Consider the following 23,931-nt stretch of genomic DNA (forward strand, 5'->3'; position numbering starts at 1 on the left):
CGTTGACAATAAGCTTGGAACTAGAACATGATACCTTTCCAGTGGGAGTGAACATGCCATTTCTGCTCATCTATTTTCTCCTGCAGCTACTTGCTTATTCTTTGATGTTGGAATATCTCTATTTGTAGTAGAACAGACTGCGGAATTTACTTCCGGCAACTCAAGTTAAGCTTGCTGCATCAGCCTGTCAACAGGACCCTCTATATTCATTCAAGCATTTCTCTGGCAATTCCTTTTCAAATAATATTCTTCTTGATACTACTGATAGTGACAGCAAAACGAAATAACTGTTGGTGAATCAATGCTCTTTGATTGCATGATTGGTTTATTATTACAGGAAACACCATATATTCTTTTCAGCATTCTTTTGGCTCCTTTAATACTGTTTTCTTCCCTTTTTTGCCATTAATTTCTTTCATATAATTACTGCAAGCCACAGAAATGACTATAGGAAAAAATAGTTCTCTGTAACTTACATGATCTATCTGTTAGTACAGGAATGGGTACTCCTGAGGTTTACAACATTCCAGGGGTCACATAAGAGCTAGATTTCAGTAACATTAATGGTACTACAGGTCTTGTTTTTGCCTATAATACAGGAATGCTGCCACAGTTTTAGATAGGCATAGAAAACCTTGTATTAACCCCATAAAAGAAGTATCACAGATTAAAATTTAATAAACTATATAACCTCTGGCCTTTTCTAAGCTTTTTCTTACAACTTTAAAATCACAAATTTCTGGTAGCCTTATGTATAGGGATCTCCATTTGAGGTGGGTAAATGAGTAGGTGGTGCAAAAAATGGTATAACTGAGTTAAAAAGGGGAGTTACTATAATCTATAGGAATTTAATTTGATGAAAGTGGATTCTGTAGTAAGTTAATGAGGCAAAGGAGGGGATCCAGCAAAAGAGAAGGAAAGAATGTAGGAGGCTAGCAAGATTTTTGAACATTGACTGTTGGCCTTATATCATCACATCAATGGCAACAACAAGAAGACTATATGGAGGTCCTTCTTGCAACATGCAAGAACAAACTTTGCTTATACAAACACAAAGATGAGCTGTCTATCATTTGCTTGGTGGAATGACTTTTGGCAATGAAAGTTTGTTTGGTTGAAATTATTAGTATCTGACTCCACACTTCGTATATCAAAAGGTTTTATTTGGAACTAAACAGCAGGATTTTGAAGGCTCTAGACCTGATGATAGAATAGTTTGACGTGTTATTGCTTTTGATGTACCTATTATGCTGGTATGCAATGACACTTGATTCAGGTTGTGTTCAGGCTTTGTTCTTTGTGGATGGCATAATGTGGGTCCTTCCATCTTGTACATACTAGTTGCTTGGTCTTTGTCTTTTGACCCAATCAGTTTTTATACTATATTATGATATCTACTTGTCTTTCACATCTTCTTTGATAGTGCAATTCTGATCTCGAAGCGGACCGGGTTGCGTCTACGGCGGGAAGGGTAGGATTTGGGTTTGTTGAAGTTACTAAGCAGGATCTAGTGGTCTTCCAGCTTCCCAAGTTATTTAGCTTTCGCGTCTGAGTTCCCATATCTTTCCTTACCGGAAAGTCAAAGATCCCCTATTTCATTCTCCCGAAAAACGAAGGTCGAAATCCCTCTCTTTCTCACCCCGGGGAAGACCACTTTTATCGTATATAAACAAGAAGTAATTTCCTTCACATCTTTGCCAGAAGGAAACATAAGCCACTTACCACTGGTTCTGAACTGCATTAACAGTCACTGCTGACAAAGAAAAAGCTGAAGGAATGGTGCTCGTCTGGATGAAATAAGATGCTGTAGACGCTGTTGTTTTACATCATAGTTTGCCCTGTCGCAGCTGAAGAGCGATTGGCAAGTTGACTCTGGGATATCTATTGCCTTATCTGTCAGATGTTTGCAAGTCGAATAGATGAATACTTGGGTACCAGCTAGGGAATGCTTTGTGCCGAGAGTGCCTACTTCAACATAAACAAATTGATGGAAGATCTGCTGCCATTCCCTGGAGACATAATGAACATGACCGGGGCTTGAGCAGTTTTCCTCGGAGTCTTGTTCTGAAACATCACATGTAGGAGAAGGCAATGTTTTTCTTTTTCCTTCCACAATCGGCAACTCTTCTGCTATTCCTTTAAGTCATTATGAACCTGACAGGGGGGCTTATGAACTTTTCCTGGGTGTCTTATTCAGAAAAATCACATGTACTTGGAAGTGAAGAATTAACCATCAGGATTCCGTAAGCCTTGGCAATTGCTGAATGCTGTCTGGTTTAGCTTCTTAGATGTGGCTCTTGCAGTTGTAGCTCCGAGGCTCGATTCTAGAACTAAGCATCTCCTTGCTTCCCTCATAAGTTTGCGATTTGCTGTTACTGAGTTCATACTTGAACCTTGACTATGAAGTGATGTAGATTTTTCTTGTTTCTTGAGTCAAAAAAAGCTACAACTAGTTCCTAAATCAGCTATAAGGTTTCCACCTCCACACTCGTCTGCTAAGAATCTGGAACAGATCTCTCTCTCTCTCTCTCTCTCTCCAAAAGTGGATGCGGCGGCCGAGAAGAGAGTACTTTACGCGCGGGATTTATCAATATAAATATTCATTTTTCTCTAGGGGTTATATGCAACGATGGATCCACTGAACTTGATATAGTCCCCACAGTTGAGGTGCCTGGACTAGTTCGTTTAACAGTACCATATGATGTATGGTATAATTTTTACATACTCCAGAACCTCTATCTATGCCGTTATTATTTTAACTAAGCCAGGCCGGGACGAAAATTCAAATTTAACAGAAGCATTACGAGTAAATACAATTTTTTCTGCTAGCATTAGTGAGTACATATTTATTAACAATAATTCTTCTATTAGATTTGAATTAGTCCCGGCGCATGGACCGAGGGAACTAGTTCAGATTTATGAGAAGCACTTTGACGTAGACAAAACCCTATAACACGTCAGTACACACTACCTGTGATGTCTGGGTGGGCATGAAATGACACCGAAGTTCGGATCCTCTCCCGTTGAGTCCGACATTGGGCCGGACCTGAAGCCTGAAAGTTTCATGCGGCACAGAGGAGGATATTTCAAAACAGATCACTATCAGAAGATAAAAAAAATTAGTGAGACCAAAGGCCCACCCCAATATGTATACAAAAGAGAGTACAAGTGACCTTGTAACTTAGCATTAACCATTCGATCAGTACAAAGTGGCATCCAAATTAAGCACAGGCGGAGTATGCAAATGCAAAAGCAAAACCACGCACCTTCAACGGCCATTTTGACAAAACATGCATATACGTTAGTTGATCGAATAATCAAATAATTTACTTCAACCACAAAATTCTCTCACACATTCTTTTTTCTAAAATAGTAGAAATGAGGTCCTAATTCCTGCTCAATACAGATGCCCACAGGTATCTTAGAAAAAGAGATTCTACATCTCATCGATTGGAAAGAGTACATCTCCCGCAAATCTCTTCCTATCTTCTGTGCTTGCTTGTTCAACCATCCGCCGGATGCATTTAGCTACCCACTAAAGAATGCCCTAGTCACAAATGGCTAAGATGCACCATGTAAAGGTGAATCAGCAGGAAGATATACACCGTTCACTAATATCTGAAGGAAGCGCTGCCGAAGATATACACCGTTCACTAATATCTGAAGGAAGCGCTGCTGAAGATATACACCGTTCACTAATATCTGAAGGCAGCGCTGCTGACAGTGATTCCACCTAGCTCTGGATGTAACTTTTTCATATAATATTTTGAGCCACGTGAGATATTGATTTTTTTCCTCCTCTCCTCCGGAATGGATTCAATAGAACATTCCAAGAAGCCACGTCTCACAAACCTGCATCATATGAATACTGCTATCAAATTATACTGATAAGATCATAAAATCAACTGCTCGGCTGCCATATGTTATGCAACACTGGTACATGATCCATTGTTTCTTTACTGTTTTTGATTACCATGGAATACATTATTTTTTTATTATTTTGGTTATTACAGGAAAATATAACCAAAAACTCTAGTTCTTCAAATGACGCGGTATGCATTCCAACATTGTTCTTTATATTTAAATCCTAAAAATATACTGCAGAATTCAACATAAAATAATACCACAAATTACTAAAATTCTAATTTTCTTGAATCAAACTCGAGAATGAAAACAACCAACAGAGATCACCTAGATAGCCAAATTGCAATATGTTTTCCAAATGCTCTTAAAGAGGAGCACCAAGAAGTCACTGCACTGGCTTAACTATTGTATATATGAAGAGGATAGCTTATTATATACATACATTCATTGCAAGACAACAAAAAGAAACAGCAGGAAACAAACTGCAAAAGAGTTTATTTGTCAGTGGTTTCAGGCAACCATCATCAGTAATGAAAGCTAGCATAGCTGTTTAGGAATTCAACATGGCAGGTACAAGTAATATACCAATCTGCAGCACGTGTTGTAAGCAGAAAAAGTCTCTCTAGTCCAATGGATGATGCCTTCTTCTCAATATAATCTGTATCGAAAAACAAAACCTTGTACTTAAACACAAATAACATGTGCATGTACATTTATGAATGCTGATGAATGATAACGAATTATCCATAAATGAAGTGTATTGCTGATATCAAACAGAATTATAAAGATAAAAAAAACAAAATTTAACAAAATTAATTCAGAGTTATAGCATCTATGTGTTTGATATCGATCAATACTTCTTATTGACAGTAAAACAAGAAAGCAGTCACAAAGCAGTGGTTTTTCCAAAGATGTTAATGCATACAGTGCTTGCAGATATCTCTCACGCATCAGCATGTAAACTTCTCGTATGCTAGGTTTTGATGGCACAACATATGGAAAATCACTTGTAAATTGGGGATTTACAATTTCATCAAAGAGGAAAAGCCGAAGAACATCATTCAGATATTGCACCAAGGAACTTAAAATCTCAGTAAAGGTTGATTAGATCATGAAAAGCATAGTTAAAGTTGTCAAATAAATACTTTGATAGGCTAACATTTACAAATAGAAATCAATAAATAAATAAATTTAGGTAATAAGGCAAGTAAATTGCCATAAAATCTGGATAAGAAAACTTCGAAGAAGGTGTAAAAGAACAGTGCGACAGGATCGGAAAAAATATCAAAAGTTTCAAAAATCATGGGAAAAACAAGGATAGGTCTGGTAATTAATCTGACTGGCATAGTGAAAACTAGGGCATTGTGAAAATAATTCAAACAGCAATATCCTAAAACGAATTTATATCAAAAATAAGTCAGGCAGGTTTCTTGGTTAGGAATTAACCAAAGTTCTACTGAGGAGAAAGATTCATGTTTCATGAAAAAAATAATGATGGAGAAACAGAGTAGGTAACTTGGTAAAGGAAGAAATGTTTACAAAAAGGTTATAGTGAGGTTATGGAGGGCACGTAAGTGGCAGGTATAAGCAGTTGTAGTCAAAGTCATCACCAGAGGTTGGACAAGTAAATGATCAGAGAAAAAGATGAGGCAAATCGCTCCTCTGCTTTCTATTCTCCCATACTTTGGTCAGCCTAGGCTAACTGCTGCAACTTTCATGTGTTTAATAAATTGAACCAGGCTTAGACCTAACAGAAAAAAAGACATGTTCCATGGAGAAATATTGCACTCCTGTTTAATGAGAAAGTGGAATTTTCTTTATGCTTCTCATCATTTTTTTGTAATATAAAACATCCACAATGAGAGAAGAGAAAGGAAAAACTAAAAGTTCAGTCTGGATTTTGTAAGATCGTAAGTTTTACTTTGATAACTCTGCTAGCTGACACGTGATTGCATGTATATACATTCTCAAATAAATCAAGACATTGCATTCAACAGGAACAAGACAAGAGACTCCAGTAGTTTGCATATAGTAAAAAGTTTACCAAGCAATTTGTCTCCTTGTCCATGCCCGCGGCATTCTGGGGAGACAGCAATAGCAGCAACCTCACCACATTTATCCTCAAAGAAAGGGAAAAGTGCTGCACAGGCGATAATTGAACCATCTCTTTCCACAATGATAAATGAATCCAATGATTTGATGAGCTGAGAAGAAATATCAAGTTAGAATCATTCAGGCAATGTTGCATACATGTATGTATGTATGTATGACTAGCGAAAAACAATTCTGATACTTGGATTGTTTATATACATTGCATGATCTAAAAGGAATCAGGATAACATAAATAATTGCAAATAGTATATTTGAAATTATTAATAAAACATAGAATATGAGACAACATAGACCTCTTCATCAGTTCTTCGAATCAATGCGCCAGCTTCTTCCATAGGTTGAATTAGCTGCCTTATACCAGGAAGATCTACCACTGTAGCATTCCGAGTTCCCTCATATAAATCACTATAGGAATGAAAATAATTACTAAGAGAGGTGCCAAATCATACCAAGCAACCATGCAATTAAAATAAAAAAATAAATATGGACACAATAGAACAATTCAGTCATACAACATAGTCAAACTAAATTACCTCGTGGCCTAACATCTAAATATTTCTGATCACACATGAGAGAAAAATGAATCTTTTATGCACTAACAAAACAAAGCTGTCATGAACTAGGCACTAACAATTTCACTTGTGCCAAAAAAGGTACACATCAGGAGATGAATAGCACTTTGTAAGAAAGCAGTCCAACAAAAGAAAGCAGTCCAACAAAAGAAAGCAGTCTAACAAAAAGATGAACCCGTTCCTACAGCATATACCAATAAGGATATCATAATGATGCCTCAACCTCAGAATACAAAAGTTAAACAGATGAGTTTCTGATATTCCACACTGACAATAGTGTCAGCAAACATGAATAACTCTCTCATGAATCAAATGTGAAAAAAAAAGTCTACCAGTATTTTAGTGGACATATAGATCAAGACTCAACAAAGAAGAGAGATAATAATCTACAAATTATTGGAGCTTCAATACAATGGGACAAAAACAAAAGGCAAATCAGCCAGGTCACGAGAATAGCACACAACAAATCACTTGAATAAAGGGGAAAAAGGTAGAGCAATGCCTAGAAGGATGTAAGACATATTTTATTTGGCCGGATAGAGCAATGTAATGATGCAAGCTCAAAGTAAAGCCAGCATAAGAAGACAACAAAAGTCATTAGTCAGTTTCAATTTTTTGTAAGAATCACATTACAGACATTACAGATATAAGATCAGTAGATTTGTAAAATAAAAAAAAGTTCGTTCAGATGGTCACATACCTAGCCACCATAGTCCCTACTCCATCTCTTGTAAATAATTCCAAAAGCAAGGCCCCACCAAGAGTACCATCTACTAAATGGACTCTTTGAACTCCACCCTGTAAAGTGGAAAAACAAAGATCAATGCCAAAAGAATGAATGGAGGTATATAGTATCTAAGAAATCCCAGTCATCAAACTGTTAGACAGGCCCTTCAAACCCTGTCATATGCTCATCATGGATTATGACTGGTGAAACCACATAATCACGTAAGCACAGAGCAAACTATAAAAATGGTGCCATGTGGTGATGATCTGGAATATACTTTGAGAACCATGGTGTAATTGTAGTTTATTGATATGTGCCATGGCAGGTCAAGCCACAAGCCTTGGCAGGCATCAAAAACCAAAACAAAAGCCAACAAAATGGTCAATAGTGTAAAGAAACAGCTTATTGAACATCATTTGTTCAAGAAGAAACAGTAACAAGACAAATCTTCCCAGAGGACAAAAATATTGTCTAGTCGCAGAACCAGGAATTGTTACTAGGGGGCCAAAGTACTAACTAAATTGTTATATTTGAATGATCATGCAAGACTAAGTTTTAACAATATTGATCTTTAGTATGCTTGAAGAAACTAATGTTTTAAATTGACTGTCCAAATAATGTTATAATGGATATGATATCAATTTTCTTGCCTCCTGTTAGGCAATATGTTTTGTGTTACCGGGGATTTCAATGATGGATGTTGTTTCCCTATAATCCCATAGCACTCATTCAATCATTTTTTCACTATGCATCAGACTAAAATATTATATTAAAAATTAAATCCCCATATCCCATTAAAGATATCCTATTTTGTTATTTAAACATTAATATTGTGTATATTCAATATACATTTTATACTATAAATATTAATTTGAGCAAACAATATTTTTCTTTACTTTTATTACAAGGCTGATATGGTCATTGTGACAACTATTTATTTTACTTTTTAAAGAAAAAATCAATGTTGGCAAGTAACAGCTACAATCTCATCTCCACAATCTGTGAGATTGGAGAACTACGACTGCATTTACCGATTCTAGACTGAAAAACTGATGCTCATCTGTTAGCTTGTATCCTTTTTTTTATAATTACATTTCCATACCAACGAAGAGTGAAAAGGCAGTTGATTCAGTTGGCAAAGGCCTCTTACAGAAAGTAAGTTGTAAGCCAACAGGTAAGCTAGGAGATTGGGTTGCCACAATCTATTAAATGGAGAGATATGTTAAGTAGTCCTAATTAAAATAATAATAAAAACTATATGATATATATGAAATGAAGAACAAGAGTACCAAGTATGTGGGTGTTTTTGCATGGCAGGCTATCATGCAATGGTGGAGGCCCATGGTATTAGGCTAGGAAGGCCACACGAGACAAAATATGGGGTGTCTAAGAAGGTTTGCTTGGGCCTTGGGGGGCCATTGCTCCCCTCATTCCCCGATGGTTCCATCCCTGATATCATCAAACCTTCATATAGGACAAAAGGGACCAAACAAGTATCAGCAAAAAGTGGTCATCCCCGCAGAATGTGTTACTTTCGTGATATCTTTGATAAATGAAAGAAAGAATCTATTAAACAACTTCTTCTCTAATAAACATATACAAAGTTCAACCAGAAACAAGAAGAGAAACCCTTTAAAAAAAAGCATAACATGATATGAAGTAGCCTTACCCTGCAAACAAATGCTGCAGCAGCCAACTCTGAAAGGTAACCATTTAATCTGCTCAACCGTTCTTCACCGCCAATAGCAAATCCCTGCTCACCCGACCATAGACCGTTGCCATTGTCAAATCCAAGACCATTCTGAAATGTTGCATTATACTTTTCACTGAAGCCTTTCCCGTTCCAAGAAGTGCTGTTACTTCTATATGCATCAGCAGAACCTGGACAATTAGTATCTTCTTTGCCTACAGCTTTGACATAGTTTGCAGCTATCTCGCTCTGCTTAGCTCTCTTTCTGATCAACAAATCTGCATCTTGGAGAGTCATGAAACGAACAAGTCGTCCATGTTCATCAAGAATCTGACCATCTACAATGCAAATCAATTTGTCTGCCTCAATAGCCAAGGCACAAGCAGTAGCGACTTCGTAAGTGCTGAAGCATTATTAAGAAAATAAAAGGTGAGCCCTCAATCATAACAGGTTATGTGTGTCCGGAATCTCTAAAAACAAGAATATATAGGTAGTGTTAATATGTTCAAATAAGGAACTGAGATAACCAATCACAGTCAAGAATTTTTTACAAAGAGCCAGAAGAGAACTTAGAAGGGAAAATGAAAAATCAAAATTCAATCTAAATTAATTTGATAAAAAGGATGTAAATTTCTCTGAAACAAGACACTGGCAAGTTGTGATTTAAAAGGATAATGCAAATGCAGTGATCATATATTTAAATTTAATTAGATTGACATAGTAATTGGAAAATAATACTTTTCTTGCTTACAGGAAAAAAGTACATTGAATATACAAAACAAATCAAAATCTATCACCCTCCTGGAAGATAGAACAGGTCCTTGATATTAAATATAAAAAGCAAGTAAAAAAAAAGAAAGCTAAGCAGCATACTTGCAATTTAAAACTTCTCCTGAGCTGGAATAACCCAAATTGCTTACTATAACTATGCAATCTCTGTCAAGCCTTTCTCGTATCATGGAAACATTTATTTTTTTAACTTCACCAGTTGCTCCAAAATCAATACCTTCAGCAACACCCCTTCTCTGTCAGAAAAGAAAAGTTATATAAGTCTACTAGACATGGGAAAGGGGAAAGAAGGTGGAAAACATTCAACCATTCTAAGAAATCTCTTAGATTTATTTACAGTTAAAATTACTACCTTTTTGAACATTAACAGCAAATTTATTATCAGGTCTAAAATATATCTATCGACGGCCACATGAGTGTCAAGATGTTGCAAAACAACTGGTAAATTAAGGAAGTTACTAGCTTACTAATGTTGTGATGCCACCACTGTCTTGGTAACCTCCTTAGAACCTTGTTGTGCTATGCCCCACATCTCTCTCTTATACCAGAAGAAACTCCCTACTTGTTAATTCTTTAAAGAGGGAGAAAGGGGGAAAAATGCTGAATTCATGGATAAACCAAAAAAGTTGATCAGACCTCAATTGTTTGGGTCCAGTTGAAAAGGACTAAAAAGGATAATTGCTATGACTATTTGTACGGCACAGGAAGCCGCATTGTTTGGTTACTCCTCCTGGGCAGTGAAGCAAAGAATTCCAGAAAATAAGTATTTGTGTCAGGATTGAAATATTTAGTCATTTCTGAACAAAATTATAATTTGATCTTGATAATACACCTGATGCGAACACAGTTATATATAGTAAGTCTGTCTTACATTGTCAGAAAATGTCTATGCAAGAACATAGTGAAGAAAGTCCAAAATGAGGAAAATCTGGAAGCAGATTACAATCCCATAAGCAGATGTCTGATCTAACAAAATCAACTACTATCAACTTCATAAAGCAGTAAGTTATTGATCACCCACTGGAGATCAATTGACTACCATGGTTGATTGGTTGTAAATTCTCAGGTTATTTATCAACTGAAATGGCACAGAATAGTCTATGCAGTAAACTGTACATGGAGGTAAGCTTAGTTCATCACATCTGACAACAGTAAAGTTCCCAAGAGCATTACTGAGACTAATTTTAGAATTGTTTGAGTGTAGGTTCTAAGCTCAGAAAGCTAATGTAGTACTTTATCCATAGGATTTCAGCAAAATGTTTGAAGGATGCCATGAGAGGACATCTTCAAGGCATCACAACTTCCTTCAGAATTTTCTTATTAACAACATCCTTTTTATTAACAAAAAAAGGTTTTAAGAACTTGTGTAACAAGAGATGAATGTCTTTATCCTATGATCTTAGGAACAATAGCATGAATTCTAGGATTCAGTTCTGGCAGGCTATGCAATATTGATCACCTTAGCTGCAAGGAAATTGCCACTTGCAACGCAAACACCAAGTTCATGCCAACGACTATTATCACCATGCCGGCGAAGATTCAATATAGGGGGCCCTGGAGAAAGCTTTGCCTCTATTGTAAGACGAATCCTCCCAGCAGCCTCCATTGCTGCCTCTAGCGAATCAGAATCCGTGATTCGGTACCGGCCAACATACTTGCCCTTGCTTCCTTAAAGATAATGGAGTATATGAAGAACACGTGAGAGCATATCACATGACACTAGAACAGCAAGCACCCATAAAGGCATAGCATGAAGTAAGCACCAAAACAACAAATACAAACAGACATTTTTCTGTTATGCTCTACAAGCAAACATATTTAGATGGCATTGAACTATGAACATCAAATGGGTACTAGATGTCGAACTTTACAAAGTTGAAAACTCATAAATTTGAAAATTGAGATTTTTATAAAATTCTGGCAAAGTTGTGAAAATCTGCAGCATTGCCTCAGAAAAATCTGACAAGGATTTTAGTCCTATAGATATTCTTTAAAAAAAAATAGAGTAGGAATAAGAAAGTTAACATGAGAGTTTTTACTATATCAGTTTTTTTCCATTAAAATACAGCAACACAACAAAATAATATCAGATTTATTGCTTTAATTGTTTATATTATGTTAAATAATTGCTGCTAGTTTTGGGCAATAATGTAGGATCAAAATTCATTCTTTCACGATAGTATGCCCTGACTTTTCTATTAGAGAAACCAAGAATAGATAGTTAAGTTGTGCACCGAGGGTCTTCTTATCAGCCAATGATATGCACAAGTCACAGTTTGACTCAAAGCCCACGAGTTCCTTTACTTCAACATTCTTATGTTGTAACAAGCATAAGTAAATAAATAAAAAAGATGAAGATCTATTTCAAGAAAAAGAAAGATTGAATGAAAAGCTGGCTTCATCATGATGCTTTGGAGAAAGAAAAACATGAACACACAAGCACATGAAAAAATCCAGGAACAATGACTATCGATATGGATATGAGGCCCAAGAAGTGCAATCATGCAAGAACCAATCTACCTTAGATGTGATAATTTTCCACCTACCTCTCTCTGCCAAGAGCTTATCAATTTGGACATGGGTCCCAGGAACAAGGACAAATTTGATCCCCAGACCATGGAGGAGTGAAATATCCTGAATACAGATGCATGAAAAAATATGATCAGTGTAAGTTATTTGCAGCAATGGCGTCCTCTACCAGTATTAAGGTTTTCTCAGTTCAAAAATTCTCCCACAAAGGGGAAAAAAAAAGCATCAACTGAGATGTATGTCAACAACTACAAAAACAAAGATGTACGAAATATGAGTTAATGGAGTTCTATGAAATACAATTTGGACATGAGTCCCAGGAACAAGGACAAATTTGATCCCCAGACCATGGAGGAGTGAAATATCCTGAATACAGATGCATGAAAAATTATGATCAGTGTAAGTTATTTGCAGCAATGGCTTCTCTACAAGTTACAGGTTTTCTCAGTTCAAAAATTCTCCCAAAAAGGAATAAAAAGGCATCAATTGAGATGTATGTCAACAACTACAAAAAACAAAGATGTATGAAATATGAGTTAATGGAGTTCTATGAAATGCAATTTCAGTCAATTGATTATTAACCAAATATTGAATAAAAAACTGAATGGATCAGACAAGGAAGCATGTGCTGCTTAGCTGCTTTCTTCTGCAGGCTGGCATAATTGCTTCCTAATTAATGCAGAGGAAGAAGCAGCCTAAATAAATTGCATGTGGATCCTAGATAGACTGAGTGTGTATTATTAACACCATAAAGTAACAAGCTCTTTACTTGACCAACTTTGCTACGTGAACATATGTCTTCATTAGTAATGAGAAAAATGGATGACACAAAAAAAAGGAGTGGGGGTGCAGAAGTATGACTAACCACAATCTTATATCAGTTTTGTCAATCTTGTAACAGTTTTGCAGACACTACAGATCAATCAAATAATTTTGGAAACATATTGACAAAAACTAGAGGAACAATTATTAAATCCAAAGAAAGCAAAAAGATGCTCAAATATAACAACTTGGATGGGACAGGGCTTATTTTTTCATGTCTGTTAATTATATACAGCTTACCTGACATGGAGCCTGTGAAAGCTTCAAAAGGGCTTCCAATTACTAATGAGCTTGGACAAAAATTATAGAGGAGTTCTAAGAGGCAACACATGACTCCAAAACCTTGAATCTTAGTTCATTCAATCACGAAAGTGCACCTTCGAAGGGTCGCACGACTATAAATTTGACAGTTAAGCTTTATGCCGATACTATCTTCCAGTAATTTGGGCCCATTTCAGCCGAGGGGAATGAGATGACCTAGAAAACTGAATCTCATTTGGCCCTAGACGCTCAAATTGTTTAAACGAAATTTTCTTTCCAAAAATTTCATGAGCTCAGGCCTTTCCTGAACCTTCCATGAGTATAAAATGGAATCCAACAAATGAAAAAACACAATTAATTTCTTCTCCAGCACAAGTTCACCGCAAACAAACAATCCAATTCTATTACGTCTGGAATGAATTAGTGCATGAATGAAAACAGCACAAAGAAGGAGACAAAGATCGACATAGATATACCTGGAGAATGCTATCCAAGTACGGGCTAGCCACGATCTCCCCCGAGATGACGACGACGAAAGTGCTTCCCCTGTGGCCCCTTATATACGGCCACGCCTGGCGAAACCAGCCCACGAATTGCTGGTTCTCCCTGTCGGGGTACGCGTCGGAGAAGCCATTCCCGGCGTCCCCGTCGAAGCGGCTACAGCGAACAGAGAGAACTCGCCTGCGTTCAAGATCGTGGCACTTGGAGACGTAGCGGACAGGAAGGACGCGCGGAAACTTCTTGGAATCAGAAAATCTCGCGACAGCGCGTGGAGAAATCCACGGCTTGGAGCAAGAAGCGGCCATGCGGGAGGGAGGGAAACCCTAATCGGGCGACAAAGAGGACGCGAGGGTAGAGGGCCGGTCTTGTGGCGGGCGAAAAACGAATGCGGAATATAGAAAACTTAGGCAGGTGCTGCTCCCCTAAAACACGACGAGAATAATCTGTGATGAATGGCTGTGATTCCACCTCATCGGCGGTAGGTTCGCTGATGTTTCCTAACATATTACATATGTAAACTACTTACCGTGCGATTCCAGGTCTTGTCATTAGTCGAGATTGAGATTGAGCTGATTCCGAAATTTCAATTCCCGCAACTAGTTCAGATTATTTAGGGTAACATATTTAAATTGAAGTCGGCAACTGTTTCTGGACATCTGTCTTCTCAGTCCGCCCCGCAGCCGATTTCAGTAACTACTAACTAGTCCGTCAAAATGACTAATTTACCCCTTACTCCTTGAAACCGGCAATGCCGTCACAGCCATCCATAGGATCGATGCTTATCACGTGCATTGCATGTGACAAACTCTACCCTGCTCTTTTTTTTTTACGGGAAATTACTTTCCCGTCCCTCAAAAGACCCCGCTGGAACAAGAGGTCCCGGTTGACCCAAAAACAAACTTCCGGTCCACCGCTTCATGGATCTTTAATTCCCGGTCCCCAAGTTACTGTTTGCTTTAAAATATAGTACCCAAAGTGCCCCCAGGTTACTTAAGTACCCCCCAGGCTACCGGAAGCGGGAAAAAAATAGGTACCGCGTTCTGTTTTGGAACCGGAAACACTCTATTTTTGTCTACCGAAGATGCTCCGAAGTAAAAATCCGACTTGCAGCCCTTAAGCGTGGATGCCCCTGGTGATCCCACGGAAGGTGTTTACCGAAGATGGCTTTCGAGGAAGATTTTGAGACGGGAAAAAGGTGTAAAAATAGGCCGCAACAGGGTATGCGTTTTGTCTCCGTTCTTCTCTGTTTTGTCTTTGCCAATGGAGATTGTTTGGTCTGGGAAGAGACAAACACCCATTAGGATGGATGCTAGATGGATAGGGAGAGAGCATGTCGAGCCTTTGTGTTGACCTAAAAACATTGAGACTACATCTTACTCTTTACCGGTTTCCTGTTTGAGAGAACGCTGATAGTCCCTCTTTCTCTGTGTAGTGAGACTCTGCTCCACTATATTCCTAAGTCTGTTTGCAATTCGGAATTATCTGTTCATTGCCTCCTCTTTTTTCCATTGTCATGGCTTCGGAAGATACTGGTAGCTCTGTTTTTATGGCCATTTGTTCTTATGGTAGTGAAGCTGTGATTATTTCCATCTCAAAAGACACAATTCTTGATCAAATTTTTAAGGAAATAGTTGAAAGGTGGAGACATTTATCTTCTACAATGATAGAAGTTAAGTTTTATATTCCAAACAAGTCTAAAATGCTTGTTACGCTCATGAGCGATAAGGATGTTCGTAACATGCATGAAATACACGTCAACTTAAATGCCAAGGTGATCGAGATGGTTGTTACTCATTCTCCAACCTTGATCGAAGGTGCTGCTGTGGTAATTGAGAGGTATTCCCTTTTTTAAATATTGTTTTGTGCAACGGATTTTAGTAAGTTTGCTAAAATAATGTTTATCCTATTGTATGAACAGTGGCTCATCGCATTGTGCTGAAATCAGTTCGAGAGGGAAAAATTTTTCGAAGGGTAGCTCAAGTAATTTTGGTCAAGTTGTTGAAGAAACAAGAGCCGCAATTGAAGAGGAAGCAAGTCAAAAAAATTCGTTGGATGATTGGAAAAATAGTATAGAGGGTGTTGGTCAGGAGTTCATGAATGTGGAAACTCTACGTGACACCATTCGCAACTATTGCATTGCAATTTGCAGGGATTTTGTCTTCGTGAAGAACGATCGTGATCGAGTTACTGTAGAATATGTTTATGAAGGTTGCGAATGGCGTATTCATGCTTCTCGCCTTGGGAATGGTGAAAAGTTTGCAATTAAAAAAATGCACTGTAACCACACATGTGGAGGAGGATTGCAAGTGCGGTCTCATCCAAAGGCTTCAAAACGTTGGGTTTCCAAAATTGTTAAAGATCAACTTCAAGATATGCCGTTATATAAGCCGAGTGATATTGTAAAGGATATTCGACGACAATATGGTGTTGAATTGCCGTATCATCAAGCTTGGCGTGGTAAGGAGGTGGCCATGATGGATCTTTATGGTAACAGCCGGCTATCTTATGAACGGATTCGCTGGTATTGCGATGCCATTCGTCAGACCAACCCCGGCAGCATTGCAGAGTACGAAACAATTGATGGTCGATTCAGACGTCTATTCATTTGTTTTCATGCTTCACTAATGGGTTTCATAAAAGGATGTCGTCCTCTGATTTTTATGGATGGCACATTTATAAAGCATAAGGATGGAGGTGTATTGCTTGGAGCCACTTCCAAAGATGGAAATGATGATATGTTTCCTATAGCTTATGGTGTTGTAGATATAGAATGTGATGAAAATTGGGAATGGTTTTGCCGGTTTCTGAAAGAAGCTATTCATAGTTGTACTGAGTATAGTGGTCAACAGTTCACATTTATGACGGATAGACATCAGGGCATTATTAAATCCGTGCCTAAGTACTTTCCTGATTCTTACCACTCATATTGTATACGTCATGTGAAAGAAAACTTCAAGAATCAGGTTTGCATCGTCATATTATGAATAATTTAAACTACAAAGTATCTAAGTAATGTAGCATGTGGTATATTTGATTTTAATTATCAATGCAGGTCCTTGTCCATTATCGTGCAGCTGAGAGAAAGAGGCTCATTGATTTACTAAATGCTGCTGCCTATACACCAAGGCTTACTGTATTCCGAAAGCTAATTGCAAAGCTTACATCAGAAGCCCCTGGTGCTACCACCTTTCTCCTACATGCAAAGCCGGAGCATTGGGCGAATACTGTATTTCCAGGTCCACGCTGGGGCATCATGACATCGAATGTGGCAGAGTCTTTTAATAGTTGGATCCTGGAGGCTCGTCATCTCCCTGTGCCTCAGATGGTTGACCATATAAGGATCCAAATAATGCAGATGATGCATCAACGGCGTAATCGAGGATATAGCATTCAATCTCAACTTTGTCCTGATGCGGAGAAAGTGTTGCAAAAAAATGCGGAAGATGGTCGGAGATTAGCTGTATTTACGTCCAACATAATGATATATGATGTAAAGGATACCAACTACTCATGCAAAGTTGACCTGCATATGTGTAGCTGCTCTTGTGGCGAGTGGCGAATCTTCCGCATGCCATGTAAGCATGCTTGTGCATGCATCGAGAAGGACGGCAGATCACTATACCAATTCACCGACAATTGCTTCCAAGCTGAATTGTATAGAGTAACATATGCCGAAGCAATCAGTCCAATTCCTGACATGGAGAAACCCCAAAGTGCCTCTGAAGAGATTCACATTCTACCCCCTATAAGAAAGACACGTCCTGGCAGGCCTAAAAAGAAGAGAAGACCTTCGCAAGTGGAGTCAGTACGTGAAATGAGATGTGGACGATGCGGGAAGGTTGGGCACAATAGAAGGACTTGTAATGAGGTCATCAAGTAAAGAATATGGATATTATGAAGAATGTATCGAGATACCTGCAATGTATTTTCATGTTAGTCACAGCATATTAAGAACAAAACTCTTGTATTGATGTTAATAAAGTGCAAACTGAATTGTATATGTTGATTTTTTGTTAGATTTTAATTCAGTTACTTCAAACCGGAATGCAGTTAAAAAATTGTTACAAACATGTAATGATACACAGTTAATCAACGGTTGGCATAGCATTCGACGTCAGCTCTGACAATTACAATAGTTGAATATGGCGTGGAAAAATTTATATTGACACCTAAAATCCCGTTTCCCGGCTTCCCTTCGACTTTGCCTAATCTGAGACTCTTAACGAGTCGACTCCGAAAATATTGGAGTCGACTCGATCTGTCCCGATGTCGACTCGGTAGGAAAAGAGGTCGACTCTTAGGCTTGGCTGAGCTAAGGTCCACTCTCTGTCTTTGTTCTGTCCCACTTAACGGGGCGACTCGCCTTTCACTGGGGTCGACTCGAACTGCCCTGGGGTTGACTCAGAACTCCGTGAGGTCGACACTTAGGCTTCGCTTATTTTGGCTGCTCTCTGTCTTTGCTCTGTGCCAGCTAAGGAGTCGACTCGCTTTTCACCGGAGTCGACTCCCACTGCAAGGAGGTCGACTCAAAACTCGGTGAGGTCGACACGTAGGCTTCCCTTAATTCGGCTGCTCTCTGTCTTTGCTCTGTGCCAGCTAAGGAGTCGACTCGTCCGTCACCGGAGTCGACTCCCACTGCAAGGAGGTCGACTCAAAACTCGGTGAGGTCGACACTTAGGCTTCGCTTATTTCGGCTGCTCTCTGTCTTTGCTCTGTGCCACCTAAGGAGTCGACTCGTCCGTCACCGGAGTCGACTCCCACTGCAAGGAGGTCGACTCAAAACTCGGTGAGGTCGACACTTAGGCTTCCCTTATTTCGGCTGCTCTCTGTCTTTGCTCTGTGCCACCTAAGGAGTCGACTCGTCTTTCACCGGAGTCGACTCCCACTGCACGGAGGTCGACTCAAAACTCGGTGAGGTCGACTCAAAACTCTGAGAACACAGTTAGCTTGTCTGGGAACACAGTTAGCTTGTCTGGGAACACAGTTAGCTTCTCTGGGAACACAGTTAGCTTGCTGTCTGGGAACACAGTTAGCTTCTCTGGGAACACAGTTAGCTTCTCTGGGAACACAGTTATGGAGTGTCTGGGAACACAGTTAGCTTGTCTGGGAACACAGTTAGCTTCTCTGGGAACACAGTTAGCTTGGTTCTGGGAACACAGTTAGCTTGTCTGGGAACACAGTTAGCTTCTCTGGGAACACAGTTAGCTTGGTTCTGGGAACACAGTTAGCTTGTCTGGGAACACAGTTAGCTTCTCTGGGAACACAGTTATGGAGTGTCTGGGAACACAGTTAGCTTGTCTGGGAACACAGTTAGCTTCTCTGGGAACACAGTTAGCTTGGTTCTGGGAACACAGTTAGCTTGCCTGGGAACACAGTTAGCTTGTCTGGGAACACAGTTAGCTTGGTTCTGGAAACACAGTTAGCTTGTCTGGGAACACAGTTAGCTTCTCTGGGAACACAGTTATGGAGTGTCTGGGAACACAGTTAGCTTGTCTGGGAACACAGTTAGCTTCTCTGGGAACACAGTTAGCTTGCTGTCTGGGAACACAGTTAGCTTCTCTGGGAACACAGTTAGCTTCTCTGGGAACACAGTTAGCCTGTACAGTTAGCTTGTTTCTGGGAACACAGTTAGCTTGTCTGGGAACACAGTTAGCTTCTCTGGGAACACAGTTAGCTTGCTGTCTGGGAACACAGTTAGCTTCTCTGGGAACACAGTTAGCTTCTCTGGGAACACAGTTAGCTTGTACAGTTAGCTTGTTTCTGGGAACACAGTTAGCTTGTCTGGGAACACAGTTAGCTTCTCTGGGAACACAGTTAGCATTCTGTCTGGGAACACAGTTAGCTTGTCTGGGAACACAGTTAGCTTCTCTGGTAACACAGTTAGCTTGTTTCTGGGAACACAGTTAGCTTCTCTGGGAACACAGTTAGCATGTATGTCTTTGCTCCGTGCCACCTAAGGAGTCGACTCGTCTTTCACCGGAGTCGACTCCCACTGCACGGAGGTCGACTCAAAACTCGGTGAGGTCGACTCAAAACTCTGAGAACACAATTAGCTTGTCTGGGAACACAGTTAGCTTGTCTGGGAACACAGTTAGCTTGCTGTCTGGGAACACAGTTAGCTTCTCTGGGAACACAGTTAGCTTGTCTGGGAACACAGTTAGCTTGGTTCTGGGAACACAGTTAGCTTGTCTGGGAACACAGTTAGCTTCTCTGGGAACACAGTTATGGAGTGTCTGGGAACACAGTTAGCTTGTCTGGGAACACAGTTAGCTTCTCTGGGAACACAGTTAGCTTGATGTCTGGAAACACAGTTAGCTTCTCTGGGAACACAGTTAGCTTCTCTGGGAACACAGTTAGCTTGTACAGTTAGCTTGTTTCTGGGAACACAGTTAGCTTGTCTGGGAACACAGTTAGCTTGTCTGGGAACACAGTTAGCTTCTCTGGGAACACAGTTAGCTTGGTTCTGGGAACACAGTTAGCTTGTCTGGGAACACAGTTAGCTTCTCTGGGAACACAGTTATGGAGTGTCTGGGAACACAGTTAGCTTGTCTGGGAACATAGTTAGCTTCTCTGGAAACACAGTTAGCTTGGTTCTGGGAACACAGTTAGCTTGTCTGGGAACACAGTTAGCTTCTCTGGGAACACAGTTATGGAGTGTCTGGGAACACAGTTAGCTTGTCTGGGAACACAGTTAGCTTCTCTGGGAACACAGTTAGCTTGGTTCTGGGAACACAGTTAGCTTGCCTGGGAACACAGTTAGCTTGTTTCTGGGAACACAGTTAGCTTGTCTGGGAACACAGTTAGCTTCTCTGGGAACACAGTTAGCTTGTTTCTGGGAACACACTTAGGTTGTCTGGGAACACAGTTAGCATGCTGTCTGGGAACACAGTTAGCTTGTCTGGGAACACAGTTAGCTTCTCTGGGAACACAGTTATTACGATTGAGTCGACCCGACTGATATTTGGAGTCGACCCCATAACTCTCTCAGAGTATTCCAAATAGCGCCTGTGTACGCAGCCAAGCTACGAGTCGACCTCTCATCAAGATGGAGTCGACTCCATTTCGTAGGAGTCGATATCTTCTTGCCTGAGGTCGACCCGTAACTCCAATAAGGAAATAAAACCTGAGGTCAATCGACTCCCTCTTCCCTTCTATTTTCGTGGAGTCGACCTAAGTTCCCTTCCCGTGCTCCTTGCGTCTCTTCGTTCGTCCAATTCCTTACTTCCCTCCTCTCTATCTATCATCCATCCGTCGCCATGCCGAGGAAGCAGGTCGTGCGGCCTTCAAAGAAGAGAAGTAATGTTCCGGAAGCAACCGAGCGAAGGTCCAAGGCAAGAAACGACGTTCCTCCTCCTCGTCCGCATGCTCGATCTCCTCCTAGGCAAGTCCCCTTGGTGACTCGTCGTGTTTCTCTCGGTAGGAAAATAGATTTCGACTTCTTAGAAGCCCAGGGTTTTACCATAGGTCTGAAGCTGAAAGCCATGGGTTGGGAAACCCTATGTTCCCTTGACATTCCGACGTACCCGAACCTTGTTCGCCATTTCTATGCCAATCTCAAAACCGGAATTGCTACCATTGAAAGTGTGGTAAAGGAAACCCCAATTCTGCTAAACCCGGAAACCCTAGGGAGTCTTGTGAACATCCCAACCTCTGGTTCAACCGAAGATTTTTTAGAAAATAGAGTGTTGGGCATTCAATATCTTCTTGGCACAGAAAATGTTAGTCCACTTGAGCAAATTTCGGCCAACCGACTTAGTGTGGAAAATCGACTATTACATCATATTGTTAGCCGAATCCTCTTTCCGAAAACAGGTAGGTTTGATTTTGTGTCCGAAAGAGATATTCTTGTTATCTTCCACATTCTGAACGGTAGCCCCCTTAGTTTACCTCACCTGATTATTAGACACATGGTAGAGTCTGCCTCTAGAGCTAGGGCATCCTTGCCATATGGAATGCTCTTAACCTTAGTCTTCGAGGAGTTCGGTGTAAATACTGAAGGGGAACCATCTACAACTCTTGGTCATTGGGATACTTACAATGACCGGTCGCTACATCGAATGGGTTTTCGTAAGAAAGATGGTCAGTGGATAAGAAAAGATGAAGGGAAGAGCAGTGCGTGCCATAGAGAAGAGCAGCGACCTGTCGAAAATGAAGAATCATTTCATCCTTCCACTGAAGAACCAATTGCCCAAACTCAGCAGCCCACTGAAGTTAGACTTAGTGCTGAGCAGTTCAGAGCACTAAGGGATGATATCGTGCAAGAGCTAAGAAATTCTAGAGATGTTGCTTGTACAGACTTGGTACCTTCCAATGCAACCGTGTGTGAATTGGTCGCTGAAATGAGGGCGGAAATGGTCAGTCTTCGATGTCTTCTTCAAGGACAGTACCAGAGATTTGTGGACATAGAAGAGGAGACCAAAAAGCTTCAACAATCTGTCAGAAAGGACATGGAGAATCTGAATGAAAATGCACAGGATGTATGCGACAAACTTCTACAATCACTTCATAAGATCAATCAGACTTTAGCTGACCTGAACAAGTCCTATCTCCAGTCCAACTCTGAAGTTGCAGCCATTCTGCAGAAAGTTTCAGAAGTTCTGGGTCTTGTAATGGGGAGACTGCCAAGAGCTTCTTCGAGTTTCACTGCCCCATGATTTCTTCTTTTCGTAGAAACTAAGGTTATTTTGTTTGCAAGAGTTTAATAGGTCTCGAGGAGACTCATTGTAATATATTTATGTAATGTCAACAATTGCAATGAAATGTTCTATTTTTGACCAACATGGCTTGTATAATGATATTTTGATTCTATGGTAATTGTGTATTCGTAACATCCAGAAGATTGCTAAAAAAGGGGAAAGAAATAAATGTTAACTAGATTAAGGGAGTCGACCCCAGTGAATGGCGAGTCGACCCCTTATGTGGCACAGAGCCAAGACAGAGAGCACCCAAAAACAGCCAGCGACGCATAAGTGTCGACCTCAGGCATACTGGAGTCGACCTCTGGACATAAGGGAGTCGACTCCAGTGAATGGCGAGTCGACCCCTTAGGTGGCACAGAGGCAAGACAGAGAGCACCCAAAGTTAGCCAGAGCCTAAGTGTCGACCTCAGGCAGACTGGAGTCGACCCTTAAGAGTGCCTGGTGTGCTGGGGTCGACTCCAGTCTAAGGGAGTCGACTCCAGTGAATGGCGAGTCGACCCCTTAAGTGGCACAGAGGCAAGACAGAGAGCACCCAAAGTTAGCCAGAGCCTAAGTGTCGACCTCAGGCAGACTGGAGTCGACCTCTGGACATAAGGGAGTCGACCCTTAAGAGTGCCTGGTGTGCTGGGGTCGACTCTAGTCTAAGGGAGTCGACTCCAGTGAATGGCGAGTCGACCCCTTAAGTGGCACAGAGGCAAGACAGAGAGCACCCAAAAACAGCCAGAGCCTAAGTGTTGACCTCAGGCAGACTGGAGTCGACCTCTGGACATAAGGGAGTCGACCCTTAAGAGTGCCTGGTGTGCTGGGGTCGACTCCAGTCTAAGGGAGTCGACCCCAGTGAATGGCGAGTCGACCCCTTAAGTGGCACAGAGCCAACACAGAGAGTGGCTGGTGTGCCAGAGTCGACCTCCGGACATTCAGGTTTGCATCCCTTAAGAGTGGCTGGTGAGTTAGCTTGACTCGTCGCGAGCAAATGTCGACCTCTGAATTTAGGATGCTGTGCCAGACTCGACTCGTGGTGTGCCAGTGTCGACCTCTGAATTTAGGATTCAACCACATGAATGTTAGTCGACAGTTTCTCAAACTCCGACACGCTTTATGAAACCACCAAAGTTGATGCATATCATTGTTACTTTTGTGCAGGATGATATTGTTACGATAAACTCGTACTGTATAAATCAATTTTTAGGTGGCTCAGTTTAATAAGTCACCGTAGACTTTTCGTTTAAGCGATGAGCATGACAGGGAGTTGGAAAAATTGCCAATACATAAGGACTTTGCACGGAATAATGATATTATGTCTGAAAATGTTTTATTACAGAGAACAAGAAAATTACAGTTGGACAAACATCCTTTATAACACAT

The 23,931-nt window shown here is 40.3% G+C and overlaps 2 protein-coding genes across 2 annotated transcripts; one reads left to right on the plus strand and one right to left on the minus strand.

Moving 5' to 3' along the window:
* Nucleotides 1–3,278: 3,278 nt before the first annotated feature.
* LOC103704078 (putative amino-acid acetyltransferase NAGS1, chloroplastic) lies at nt 3,279–14,347 on the minus strand. The gene is made up of 10 exons (XM_008787228.5): nt 13,843–14,347; nt 12,301–12,388; nt 11,214–11,422; nt 9,839–9,990; nt 8,945–9,368; nt 7,249–7,346; nt 6,270–6,381; nt 5,909–6,068; nt 4,450–4,522; nt 3,279–3,852 (listed from the first exon to the last, which is right to left on the minus strand). Exons 1-10 carry the CDS (start codon nt 14,170–14,172, stop codon nt 3,696–3,698), a joined length of 1,803 nt encoding a protein of 600 aa, XP_008785450.1. The 5' UTR covers nt 14,173–14,347; the 3' UTR covers nt 3,279–3,695.
* Nucleotides 14,348–15,238: 891 nt separating this feature from the next.
* On the plus strand, nt 15,239–17,748 carry LOC149753086 (uncharacterized). The gene is made up of 3 exons (XM_089924981.1): nt 15,239–15,703; nt 15,786–16,839; nt 16,920–17,748. The coding sequence occupies exons 1-3, from the start codon at nt 15,381–15,383 to the stop codon at nt 17,745–17,747; spliced, it is 2,205 nt and encodes a 734-aa protein (XP_089781107.1). The 5' UTR covers nt 15,239–15,380; the 3' UTR covers nt 17,748.
* The last annotated feature ends 6,183 nt before the right edge of the window (nt 17,749–23,931 follow it).

The sequence above is a fragment of the Phoenix dactylifera genome, chromosome 8 (assembly GCF_051530095.1).
Source record: "Phoenix dactylifera cultivar Ajwa chromosome 8, Ajwa_hap1_PhDact_Kaust_v1.1, whole genome shotgun sequence".
Classification (NCBI taxonomy): Eukaryota; Viridiplantae; Streptophyta; class Magnoliopsida; order Arecales; family Arecaceae; genus Phoenix; species Phoenix dactylifera.